At 42.5% G+C, this 13,647-nt stretch overlaps 1 protein-coding gene across 1 annotated transcript in view; it reads left to right on the forward strand.

Annotated features, from left to right (window-relative positions):
* NAV3 (neuron navigator 3) overlaps positions 1 to 13,647 on the forward strand; it is an 878,534-nt gene that overhangs the window by 234,521 nt on the left and 630,366 nt on the right. The window contains exon 3 of the mRNA XM_059726114.1: positions 7,399 to 7,803. Coding sequence (XP_059582097.1) covers positions 7,732 to 7,803 — 72 coding nt within the window. The 5' untranslated portion in view covers positions 7,399 to 7,731. The remainder of the gene's footprint in view (positions 1 to 7,398; positions 7,804 to 13,647) is intronic.

Consider the following 13,647-nt stretch of genomic DNA (forward strand, 5'->3'; position numbering starts at 1 on the left):
GAAGTGGAAAAAATACCAAGTACATTCATTTGATTCCTGTGATAAGATGATAGCCAGAACCTAAGCCAATGCTATTCTGTGGAAACAAGAATTGCAGTTACTTCTGCAGTTAGAGTAATGGCTTCTGGGACTAGGGGAATCAACTGAGAGCCTCCAAATACAGTATTGCTAGGGGACATTATGCTCTACCAAATAAAAAATATGTAACTTGTACCTTGTACAGAACTGTCTACTCAGCCTGATAAAATGAAGGCGATTAGCATCCTGATCTGCAGACTATTAGTGTAGAAGCATAAAATTAGATTCCCCTAGTTAGCTTGCTGTTTAATTTGTTGTTTTTTTTGTAAGTTTGTGAATGTTCCTTGCTATTGCAAATTAAGGTGCTAATTGGCATTGGCTAAAGTAAGGAATAGTGCAGTTATGTCTTGGCCAATTCTAATATAATAAAAGCCTTAATCTGTCTGTCTGTCTGTAACACTTTTGCCCAACTGTCATACTCCGGCACTGTCGTCTTCTGCAGTCTCTGGTGCAGGGGTTCCCCCTGCCCCACCTCCACACATCTGAAATAAATAATTAGAAATAAATTAATTGGGAATTGCAACTTAACAGCAGCGGGGTGAGCTGAGGAAAAGTGGGGACCCCTCTGTGGGTGGCGCCACCTCCTCCAGCCTCCCCATGGCAACTCCCTCAGCCACATTTTCCACCCCTGGAAAAACAATGAATTGGTCTTTGCATTTGATATGGGGTGGGGCCAGCTCAGGAAAAGTGCGGGAGGGTGGCAGTGATTGGCTGCCCACCCTGGTTGCGGGGCCCAAGTTTGCTGGCTGCAGAGGAAGTTTGGGGGTGGGGAATATGCTCCCCCCTGGCCGACCGAGCAGTGGGACTACCCCTGCCTCCCTGCCTGAGGGTGAGGAGATGAATCACAGTGGCGGTGCCCCCCCTGCCTGGCCTGGCCCCAGAACAGCTGCCAGGGAGGGAAAGGGAGCTGGACAAGGGTCAGGCTGATGTGGAGCGGCAGAGATGGGGGTGGAGCAGGACCTGCTGCTCCTGTGGGGCCGCTCCTTCCCCACACCCAAGGTCATTGCCCGGAGCCGGGGAGTGGGGCCAGCCTCAGTTGCACCGTCGGGCTGGAAGGGATGGAGCTTCCAGCATCCCTGTGCCTGCCCCACGTCGTTCTCATGAAGAGCCCCAGTAGCCTGGCGGCTCCTTCAGAGGCAGTGCCAGGGAGCTGAGGGGGGTCCGAAGCCCCTGATCTGTGAACCACTGAACTAGAGGATGTTGAATATAAGAGGCCACAGTATTCCTTGTAACAGGATGCACTTGACATCCAGGAGCTGTTCACCTTTACCTAGACTGATAGAATACTTCTGCAGGCTGACTCAGATCCATGTCATCTTTGTAGCAATGCATCTATGATCATGGGAAGACTGGAAAAGGACTCACCATCTGCTACAGAGACTGTCTGGAGGTGAAGGAGACCCTTGACATGGCACTCCAGAATAAGGGATCAAAAAAACTTTGTGATACCAGGAAAAATAAACAACAAACAATACCTGCTTGTTACTTTTCTTGCAGGTGCCAAACTCATAAGGCAACTTTCTAGTGTCAAAAACAGTTACCTTGCCTACTACCAAGTGCCTGTAAAACCTTGGGTCAAAAAGAAAAGTCCAAAAGAGGCATTTGTGGAGTTCATAGAGGCCTTTGCAAAGTGTGGGAAGCCTGCTTTTAAAAAGAAGAAAATTCCTGAGGCAAGCAAAGGAGGATAGAGGGAGGCAAATGTGGGTAGATCCAGAATTGTGCAAAGTGGGGTGCAGATGGCGAGATGCATTGTCACATGCAAAACAACACACTTTTTGTCCAGTTAAACAAACATAAACTAGAAGTTTCCCTAATACATTAGGGGTCTATGCCTGTGTTTATTCTGTAGGCATAACTCATTGGAATGAGTTGAAAACAATCGACAGGGCTGTGAAATAGGGGCTTCATTAGCAGGAGAAGCTAATAGGCAGACAGCAGAATTGCAGAACGGAGGATAGCTTGATTGGTGGAACATCAAGTCTATTAAAAAGGAGAGAGGGTCATTAATACTTGTGGCATGAAGAGCTTAGAAGAGACCAGGTAGATTGTGATGAGCCATGAAGTCAAGTGACTCCCTTAGCACAGTCTGACTAGAAATATTGCTGCCACTGCCAGGCAGTTGGTTTTAAATTTTGGGTGGGCCAGGAATCAAAGTGGGATGCAAGTGCACCAGCACACCCTAACCTGGATCTGCCCTGGAGGCAAAGAAGAGACTTAATTTCTCTCCACCCAAGGGGAAGCCACTTAGGGGTGGCAGAGACTCCCTTGTTGCAGCTGTGGAGTACAGCATAAGAACAGTGGAGCTGAGGCTTGTGAGAATAAGGAGTTATCCCAGGACAAACTTCAGTCTGCTCCTTGGGACAAGCAGTGGAAATGAAGGAGAAATGTGGGGCTCTAGGGGTACCCTATGGATGGGTTGTGGCAATTACCATGGCCTCAAAGCTCCTGAGCTGCCCCTACTCTCTCTAGCTGTAAGCTTTCTCTGAGCTTTTAAAATAAATCCCTCTAAAGCTTTCTCCACCCCATCTTGAATAGCTCAATGTTTTTAAAACTTTGATTCTTTTTTGTCACCCACTATTTGTGATGTGATTGCACTTAGATGGAAGCTTTATCTTCTGCTGTCCAAATATCTAGTCAATGGTGCTGCTGCAGGCAGAGGCAGGTGGCAGGGGAGGGGAAGGGGCAGAGGAACATGGCTGCTTAAGCAGGTGGCCCTATCCCCAGCTGTCTCCAGTGCTGTGGGCATCTCTTTGGCCCCATCACGGGTGGCAGGGAATATGCTCCCATATCTGCCTGAGGAGCCTGGCCTGGTCCAGCTCCTGAACAGGTGTTGGATGTGGAGGGGACAGGAGTCAGCTGGGTCAGGGCAGGGGTAGAGTGCTGCTGTGCATACATGTGTGCATGGTGCCCTGGGTGGTTGCCTACTTTGCCCATACTTAAGGCCAGCTCTGGTGCCGCCGGTCTCCTGTGGCCAAATTTCTGGACCTGTGAGCAGCCTTGTGGGCTGGATGACATGGTGCCACGGATTGGATCTTCCCTGTAGGCTGGGGACTGACCACTCCTGTATTAGATCAACAGTGTGTGTACAACCTGCCCTGCCCTACAGTCTGAGTCCCCCAAGGCTCATGGGCCTAAGCATTCTTGTGTAAAATTTACTAACAGATATAGATGTCAATGTTTGAAATGTATGATGGTACACAAAGCCTGCCCTGTGGATGCCCAAAGCTATCTCGCAGGGACCCTCCCACTTTGCAGTTTAGTGATGTGCGTGATAGTAGTACTTAAAAATTCAGGCAAGGCAGAGAGGAGCTGCATCCTATAGCTTCGTGTCATATGTAAGTAGAGTGGCCACTGGCGAATCCCCAGATTACAGGGCATCCCCTTGGGGAGGGGAGCAATGGCCCCCTTGACCAATCAGTAGCAAGGGGCAAGGTCACCACTAAAAGGCCATCTCCCTCCCTCCCTCCCTCCCTCCTTGGCTGGAGGCTCAGAACCCTGCTTCTCCTGGCTGTGGACACAGCCTATAGAATTGCCAGGACAAATGATTGACATGTGTTTCCACCAGTGAACTGAAAAACAGGACTTTCTGCAATCTTTTTCTCATTTAGAAATGGACAGGGGACAGAGGGTTTAAAAACAGGACAGTCTGGTATAAAACAGGATCAATGGCTACCCTATGCACAAGCAGCATAGCAAAACCTTTAGACCCCTTCTTCAAAGTAAGGATGTGACATCTCTTTTTCATTCTGCAGCAGCTTAGGTGACATCTTCTACAGGTGCCAGAATAAGAGCAGAAATGCTTTTTTTATTAATGTAATATTAATATCCACATTATTTGCTGTTCTCACAAACTCCTCTTTCTCCTGATGGGAAAATATGAGGGTGTTCCTGAAAAAAATCTAGCAACACTTAAGTTTTCCAGACCAATCTCCATTGACATAAGTGAATCTAGCTTGGTGACTGACAAGGCTTTGGGGCACAATGGAGGGGACCTTTTTCTGTTTATGAACTCTGAGGCCTGTTGCAGCAAGGAGACAGTGAGAGAGCATGAACAGAACAAATAGTAGGAACTTGGCTTTGGTCAGTGAAGTTGGGAACCTTTGCCTGCAGAATCAGCAGTAATTTCATGGAGACTGGCAAGTCTTAACAACTCACCCGGACAGCGTATTTTAATGGAGGTGCTGACCTTTATCTCTAAAGCCCTAGTAGTTGATGTGTCCACTTTGAAGAGCTTAGAAGCTGATCAGTAGCAATCAGGAGTGGTGAGTTTTAAAATGAAGCTTATGAACAGATAGAGGAAATATTTTGCAGACATGCTGCATCTAAACAGCATCATACAGAAAGACCAAAGACACTTTCCTAATGTTCTGCAACCACTGCTGATCATCCCAGGTTTGCCGCAAAGTCCCGGAAATGAATGGAAGTCTTTACGTTGTCTTAAATGATGCTGAATCAGGAATTTAATGCCACACTGTACTGAAGTATATTCTAAAATGATCAAAAGCTGTCAGTAACTTACCTGTTTCCTTACTAACCTGCTTTAAAAATCTACTGTTCTTTTTGTCCTTTGTAGCATTTATCCTTTGACTGAGCTGTGTTGTCAAGAGTGTGATACATGGATTTCTCGGCATAGCATGGAAACATTAAAAAAAAACCCAGACCGTTACTCTGATTGCTTATGCTTTATTACACCTCTGTACAAAATAAAATAGTAAATATTAAATTGGGTGCCATCATAAAACAGGACTTGCCAGCCAAGTGTTTTAATTACAGTTTTTCATGTTGAAAAGATTGAAGACCTTTGAATAAAGTGTTGAATGGAATATGTAAGAACTGCTGTATTGTGCTTTGCATGTTAAAAATGAGGCCGGACTAAACAGAATTATCTGTATTCTGTCCAGCTTTGGCATGAAAACACTATACAGTTTCATCAAACAGTTCAATAGCCTAATCTTCTGCAATTTTTCTAGTAAGGGGGTTGGTGTAATGCATGTGTCTGACCAACAAATAAACTGTATTTCTAACCAATTGGTTTTCACTTATTGGAGCTATAAAATTATTTGATGTCTACAAAAAGCTTTGCAACTCCAGATGTCGATTGCTTCCATATCATTTTGTGTGCGTAGTCTCATCTTTTGGAGTTTATGGACTGAATGTTACTGAAGGTTATAAAGTATTACTGAAATTTCGTTGCCTTCTGATATAACGGGACCTCTTTAGTTCTTAGTTTCTAGTAATGGATGTGCAGTAAGCGACAGGAATAATATTACTTTTTAAATTTTCTATATACTTTTCAAACAAAAGGGTTGTTCTAAAGCCCAATGAAATCAAATATCTTATTTATTGAATGAACTTGACTTTGGATCATTACTCAAATCTGCAATATCAAATTGAATAATTCATTTTCTTAGATGATGTGTGTCAGGCTAGAGCTGTTTTTTGCAAAATAAGGCTGCTTCTGTGATCAGTGGTTAGAAATTTAGATTATACAGTAGCCTTAATCATACAATACAACATACTACTATTTCACAAATGATCGCAAATAGAGATGTACATTTTTACCAAATGACCCTGAAAAAATGAGTAGTCATTTGGTGCTGTTTTGTTCACAGTAACATTAGAAAGTACAAACTGCTTCAAATTCTAGTGGTTCTGTGGAAAACAACTTCATGTCTCACTGGAGGCTCCTCAGGATTTGCATGATAACTTGGACTACCCTGTTTTGTAATCTTTATCTAGTGCTTTAATAGGCTCTTGATATATGAGTGCCAGTTTATTCCATGTACTTTAGGACATTTTGACTTATGGCAACTTACAAATAGAAATAGCCCTGCAGAATATATATACCTGTTGTATTGTATTAATGAAGTTGGTCGCAAGAGAGTGTAATACTTTTTGCAGTAGAGGAAATATTATTTCTCAAATTTTCAATGGAAGCACTGGGGGCAGGGGAAACCTGTATGAAAATTTTCAGTATCACTTAGTATCAATCTGTTAATTTCACTATGTCCTGCCTTTAAATACTGGGTAAAAATGAAAATCAGAAAGAGGAATAAACATGCAGGAAAATGCCATGACTCCAGTAAGAATGGGTGGCAGTGTGAATTCCTCTATCTATTCCAGAATGGGCAAATGGCGGCCTCCTGTCAAATACAAATGACTTTCCATTGCATATACAGAACCATAATTCAAATCCTGAATGCTTAATATTCAGTTCTGAAACTTACATTTATATACTTGGCTTAAAAAGACCTGGTTTTCAGAGGTATTGAGAAAATAAAGTTGCCAGGGAAATTAATGGCAGTGTGAAACCACTTAGTTAGGTTCTTAGATATGAATTTTGGAGTCTAACTCCAAGCACTCAAGGCTTGTGATTTTTGGCCTAAGTATGAATAATGAATTGTTGTTGAATATCCCTGTGCCATGGACCTGATTCAAAGTCTATTAAAATCAGTGGAAGTCTTTCCAGTGATTTAAGTGAGTTTTGGTCCAGGTTCTATATGAGAGAATAACCTTTTCACAATCATCTTATTGGAAATAAATTGCATATTCTACCTCACACTGTTTTATACCCTCTAACTACATATATTTTTCATTTCACTTCGAAATAGTTGTAAGTCATACTGTGAATGTTACACATTTAAAATGAATTGAAGTTGCATTCAAATTAATTTTTATGTGAGCTTCATCCTGTCAATTAATTCAGTGAAATGCAATTGACTTTTAATTGCACTAAAGGCATCGGTATTCTCTTTTTTTATTGTCGAGCCAGGTTGATTATATATCTAAGCATTTTCAGTTTTTGTTATTAATAGGGCTGTAACTTTTTGGCAAACAGATTTCACTTGTATTGATTTTTTTCTAACTGCAAAAGTATACAAATATGTGTATTATGTTCTGTATTGGCTTGGGATTTCGTAACTTGACTGAGCTTTCTCTGTCTCACCTTAGAGGTGGCATATGGGCTGTCACATGTGATGGGCATGTGGCCCATAGCATGCAAGTGTTATAGGCTAGTATGATTAGAGGATGTGAGAGCGTCCTAGGTGACCTTCATACTGAATAGTTTTTGCTTTCCTCTTTTCTTGTTCTTTGTCTAGAAGTTGCACATGTGCTTAATATGAATGCTTCTGTACACCGCAGTGATAGAGAAGTGGGTAGTGCTAACTTTCTCAGGGTGCTTAATCTACAGTGAAGTTCATCTACAAAGCAGTGGTAGCAATGCTTTTTAGAAATAAAAACACTATAGAAGAGATAATTAACTACCAAGGGTGACAGTAAATTGCAAATTAACCTTAATACTTGTCTTTTTCTCAACAGGTTCACAGACAGGATGTAACTTTATTTAAAATGGAAGCTTCTGAAGAAAGATACAGATAACGGTTGGAGCCAAAGTAGTGGATGAATATTTCTCCTTTGAAGTGTCAGCTTTTAAAAACACTATGCTGATTCGGAAAGTCCCTGGAGTGAATCGCAAAGTTTATTTTCTCTGCACAATCAATAGTTTTTTATTCGTTCCTCTGAGTCAATGAAGTTGAAAGAAGGTATGTGATGGGAAAAGCAGCATGCCAGTGTGTTTGTAGCCCCAGCATTTTGGATTAGTTTGCCGTCCTGCAGAACCGATTCCATTTTGAAGGGCAAGGAGTGAATGTGATGGATTTATCTTCAGAAATGAGTAGACATGGAAGGAATCCAGTAAGTCACAAGCTTGAAGATCAGAAAAAGGTAAGATTACTTTGGATGATAATTACATTATCTTTGAACTGCTCATGTTCTCTTAAGGTGATTTTAGTTAGCTGGTAACTAATGTGCTTTACAAGTTCATTAATTTGGCATCTTACTTATAGAGTATTACTGTAAAGCATACTGTTAAGAAACCACATTTTATTATTGCCTTGTCATTTTGCTTCCAAAGCTGCCTACATTTGTCTAGCAAATTGGTCATGCCAAAAACCTGCTGATCTGGAATATGTTTAACTTTGTCTTGACCCTGTTTGAGCTCATCATCCCATGTAGTCAGCATGCAAATATGCACCTTCTATCACATCCCAGCAGCGATTCTGAGTAACTCTCTTACCAGATAATTTGCATTATCATCATTAACTTAATCCATGTCTCTGGAATATTTGATGTGGCTTAATCAAATAAAGTGATCCCTACATAGTATAGAGTTCTCTTTTGCTTAATACAAGTTTTCCACCCTAATAGCTTAGTCCTAGGAGGATCATTAGGTTGCTCTTGGAGCTAAATCCAACTATGTCACTGCCTTAGCGTAAAATCTGAATGCGTTTGAGAGTTCATTGCATGAGCTTGAGTTTAATGTTCTTCAGGCTTCTTTCATTATGTCATACTATGCTGCTACATTTTGGGGTTTTTCTTGAAAAATCATTTAAATGTTCAAAACTGCATGATGGTTTTTTGGCAAGGAACCAGGACAAGTCCACCAAACTCACTTTCAGATGTGACCTAGGAGAAGATATAAATCAGAAGACTAACTAGTGCAGGGCTGACCAGCTGGTGGCCTACTGGCTTCATGCAGCCCACAAGGGGTTAAATTGTAACCTCCAGATTCCTACTAAATCATAGTTCCCATTATTGCTTTAGCTGAGACAGCAGCCGGGGGTTTCAAGCTCTCCTTTCTCCTCCAGCTGCTGCTTTTTGCCCCTGTCCCAGGGGACAAGTCAGTGCTATGTAGCACAAGGAGCAGAGGGTGAGCCAGGGCCATGTGGGTGCATAGTGCTGAGGGGCTCCTATACACATGCAGGGAGGCTGCCCCCATTGGAGGAGACTCAATCAAGTCTCCTAGAGCTTGATAATTACTGTACTCCAGCAGCCTTCAGCATAATGTACATCAGTGTCCCCGCACTGAAAAACGTTGGCGGGGCACTTTGAACTAAAGCTCGTTTGCGAGCTTTAGTTGAAAGTGCTCCACCACCATTTTCAAGTGCAGGGATGCTGATACATATGACATTTTGGGTACTTTAAATTAGTGTGGCTCTCAAAGCTCTGCTAATTAAAGCTCACCCTCTGCCTCCCAGAGCATGTGTATAAATGCCCTAAGGAGACTGCCTACATGTGCACCATGTAGCAGCGGGAGGCCCCTCATGGGCCTGCTGTACAGCAGGAGGATCACATGGCTCAGGTACCTGTGGCTCACTCTGGTGTAGCTCTCACTGTTGCAGCCCACAAAGCATGTGGCCTCTCGATGCTTGAAGTTGGACAGCTCTGAGCTACCGCATTCACCTACCAGGGCACCTATTTCTTGTATTCTTAAAACTTTCCTGAGTGTAATCAGTAAGACCTGCTCCTAAGTAAACTCTGAATCAGCAATGCCTGCTAGCTTTCATGGGTTCCTGGACTTGTGCATCTGTTCAGCAAAAAACCTTAATTTCTGTTATGCAAGTATAAAGCAGGAAACATTACCGAGAGAAACTTGAATAAAAGTATTTAGTTTTTTTGGTTTGCTGAACTGTGTGGAGGAATGTGACCGTCCTCCAAAAACAGCATAATATAAAAAGGGGGAATCTCTTCTGTCCTGCACCTTCCCAAGGATGAAGAAAATTGTGAAATGCTTGGGCTCTGTGTTTTTGGTGTCAAAGAACTTGCTCCCTATTCTGAGTTGTTTGACCAAGACGCAACATTTCATTCTTCCATAGATATTTATTCACCCAAGTAGTTCATAATGGGCTCCTGCTGTACCACGTAGTTTTCTGACTATGTGACCTACCCGTTGGTTCAGTGGTGTGGCTTCAAAATATAGCTGACTCCAGATGTGCCTGTGTGTGCATGTCACACCTGACTTCCAAGTTGCTCTTAAGATTCCAGTGCATGGCTGGCATGTTTATGTACTGATACATTTCTCTTTACTGTTGTCAATGAGAGTTACTAAAACTGTGCAATTTCAATAGATGTAGAAGCCATGAGCTATTTAATTCATTTTGACCACACGTTGAAAAATCCACATCAGTAGATTTTACAGACAGCCTTAAATACAGTTGTGGCAAATCCAGTCAGAATCAAGTACTTGGCTTTAGTGCTTATTGTGTTTGTGTATGTTGAACTAAGCAGTAAGTCACAGCTGACACTCCTCTAAAAGTGCAGAACATTTCTGGAAATATACCAGGATAACATGTGTGGTAAAATTATGTCAAGCTATTGCTATTGAGGAAATTTATTCAGCCTGTGAGTTCTTTTTTTGTGTAATGGAAAACACTCAAAGGTATGATTTGACATAATTGACTTTGAACTTGAAATTTCTTCCAAATCATAATTCCTGTCAATTTAAAACACAAAAGAAAAGATGAGTGCTATTTAATATTAATCAAAACAGTTACATGTATGGCTTTCCAAGTCTCTATTTTGGAAGAGGTGCACTTGAGTTGGATATTTTGTAGACCAATCCCTTCCTTTTCTAGAATGAAATATCGTTGCTGTTTGGTTTATGGAGAAGATCCAGGCCCATAGGCAGATTAACAGCACAGAATTCCTAGGAAGATGAAGATGGTTTCAAAGATGGCCTTTTGTACTAGAGATCAAATTCTTTCCTGGAACGAGCTTGTGGATACTTTGTCCGATGCCAGAAGAATTAATTGTTGACTGCAAAGCACTCTTCCCCATAGTTTCAAAAATTGCTATGTCTTGTAAGCTATGTGATTCTGAGGAATTAATAAAATACCAACAGGAGTCTGTGAAATGCATATTAATTACTAATAGGAATCTTTAATTCTTCAGCAATTAAGTATTACTACCTGGTTGGTTAACAAATTAAACCAGTACAGTTTTAAGAGGGTTTTAATGTCAGTTAGCTGAGATTTTTGCAAAGCCTGGTTTTGTAATATGTAAGCATTGTGAAGTGCAGACACACTGCCTCTTGTTTGGAGTACACGTGGAAGTAGATGCGACGAAGTGAGTGGTCTGCTTTTATAGCAGAAAACTGTCTGGGTGTCTGACTTTCAGTTTATAGGTGTTACATGGTTGCCTTACAGGATTTAGACACCTAACTTATGTTTCCATAAATAAATGGAAAGCCCAGCGTTCAGCAAAGATTGAGGTGTAGCATCACTATTCATTCTGCCGCCTATGGAAGCATTGTATTCCTGATGGCCAGTGTTTGGGTGGGAATCTAAAGACGTAACTATAAAACCTCCTACAAAGTGGTAACTGCAAAACATCATTTTTGTAGTTTGGGCATGTAACATTTTATGGAATTTTACATAATTTGTATTGTATATTAGTTTCCATTAAAACTTAGCAGTTATCACATGGTGCAATGTACTGTACAACTGTATTTGTATGCAACTAACATTTGGCAAAGTGTGGGGAGAGAATTGAAAGTGTCCTGTCCATATTAGGTTCTTGAATAGCTTTCATTATTTTACCTGAGCATTGTATGCTTGTTACACTCCAGCGGTGTACAGATTTGTTTCCCATTGTATGCAATATGAATTTTAATAGTATGCATACTTATGACTGAACAGCTGTACAGCTCTTGAGTGATTAGGCAATCCCACAACGAAGTGTTAATTCTGATTCTTTCTTTCAGTATTCCACTACACCCGCAGAACTGGCAAGTACCACAGATTGGTTGTGATACTCACGCATTCACCCTTCCTCCCATGTACTCAGTCAGCCCTGCTGTATTCTTGCAGAGATATCTAGGATCAGGGTCTGAGCAGGAGTTTTCCAATAGTTAATGCTTTTGTCCATGAGGAAGACAGTGCTGCTGGGTGCCAGTATTCAGAGCAGGGAGACTGTCTGTAGAGCCCTCACTGCTCCTTTTTCTTTGCATTGTGGAGGATGAAAGAAAGAAATACCTTAATTGCAGGAGAAGTGGAACAGGAGTAAGGAGACCAATTCATAGGTTATAAAAACACAAGGAACCATTTGAATACTTTAGTCTGCCCTCCTGTATAACACATAAGACTTCCCTGCAGCAACCCTTATTTCAGTAGGGGCCAGTCTTTTTGGAATGCATGCCACAAATTAGCCCCAGACCCACCATGAGTGCCACTTTGATCCCCTTCCCCTGCCTGTCTGCTGCTCTTGTCTGCTCTGTATTCCCACCTCAATCTGCTGTTCTGCTTCCTACTGCATCCCACACACAGGCTGCCTGTGGCACTTGTGGCTGACCATCCCTTCCTTATTTGATCTGGTGGCGGAGGGGGCAGAGGCATCAGAATAATAGAGTTAGAGGCTAGGGACAGACATTCAAAAAGCCTGAGCCTGAATTGATTCAATTTTTGCAGGTTAGTCTAACCATACAGATATCCCAGAAATGCAGGCACATGCCTTCAGTGGCTCAGGCTAGAAGCTAGGGGGTGCTAGAGCAGCCCTCCCTTCCCTTCTGTAGTACTGAGCTGAAGGGGTGGGGGTGTGGCCAGGCCCCAGCAGGATGCTCTGATGAGGGAGGGGTTCCACCCCTTCCTTGATAAAGCATTTATTAACTGTTATCAGCATTTATCACCCCATCAAAAAGCTGCAGCCTTTCTCATTAGTTCAAGCTCCTCTTAAACAACTTGTTCTAAAGAAGGAATGAAGGGACATTAGCAGCTGACCTGTTGATTAGCTCCAAAAACCATAAGCAGACACAGTCCTCTGTCCCGTAGCATGGACTGTAGCCAGCATGTGGTATGCTAGCTAATGCAAACAGTATCTGTGTAAGGCAGAGGGGATGGGAGGATGGATCCCTGCTTAGCAGGGAGTGGGGAGAGGCAGGGAGCAGGGGGAAGCCTGCAAAAGGCAGAAGGGAGGGGAGGGAGCAGGGGGAAGCCAGGCAGATGCCTGCTGTCTCCGCCAGAGCTGTAGCCAGGGAGCAGAAGGGAGGGGCCATCTCTGCTGTGGAGCAGAGAGCCCCACCCAGCCCAGAGAGTATGCCGGGAAGCTGGGGGAGTCTGGTTAAAGTTAAACCGGGAATGGGTTTGGGACAGACCTTGCATAAACTGATTTGACCCAAAAAGTGTTTTAAACCTGGTTGAATGTAGTATCTCAAACCTGTTTCAGACATTTTCAGACTGGTTTATATGCACTAAATGTCTGTTCTGTTACAGTTTTAAAGCAGGTTCTGATCACTTAAACCAGTTTGTGTAATGTCTGTCTCTAGCCAGAGGGGCTGTTCCAGGCAGCCATCCCTGGCTGCCTCCAGATTTTTTGTTTGTTCCACTGCCTTCAAGAAATGCCCCTGGAATTCCTTACCTGAGGTGGTCTCTGCTTTCTTCTAGCTTCTCCAGCATCAATAATTTCCCCTGTACCCATGCAAAGTACAGGGACACGCTGTTGCTTATTCACATATCCTTCCCTCAGCTCCAGGGCACCTTGAAGGAGAAATCATTTCCCACTTCTGACTGGTGAGAAATGCCACACATGCAGCTATGTACCTACAAAGCTTTCATATTTTCCCTCTTCATCTATTTATTGCTTCCACAGCATACATTAATTGCCTCACTTTTTAATGTTTTATTTAATCACGGTGCTTAATAACATTGATATCTTACTACCTAAGGGTATTACATTTACATCTCGTTTACTAAAATGTGATTTGCATCTTTGTGCTTTTAATGTAGGGCGAAAGGC

This window comes from Alligator mississippiensis, chromosome 4, assembly GCF_030867095.1.
Source record: "Alligator mississippiensis isolate rAllMis1 chromosome 4, rAllMis1, whole genome shotgun sequence".
In the NCBI taxonomy this organism is placed as follows: domain Eukaryota; kingdom Metazoa; phylum Chordata; order Crocodylia; family Alligatoridae; genus Alligator; species Alligator mississippiensis.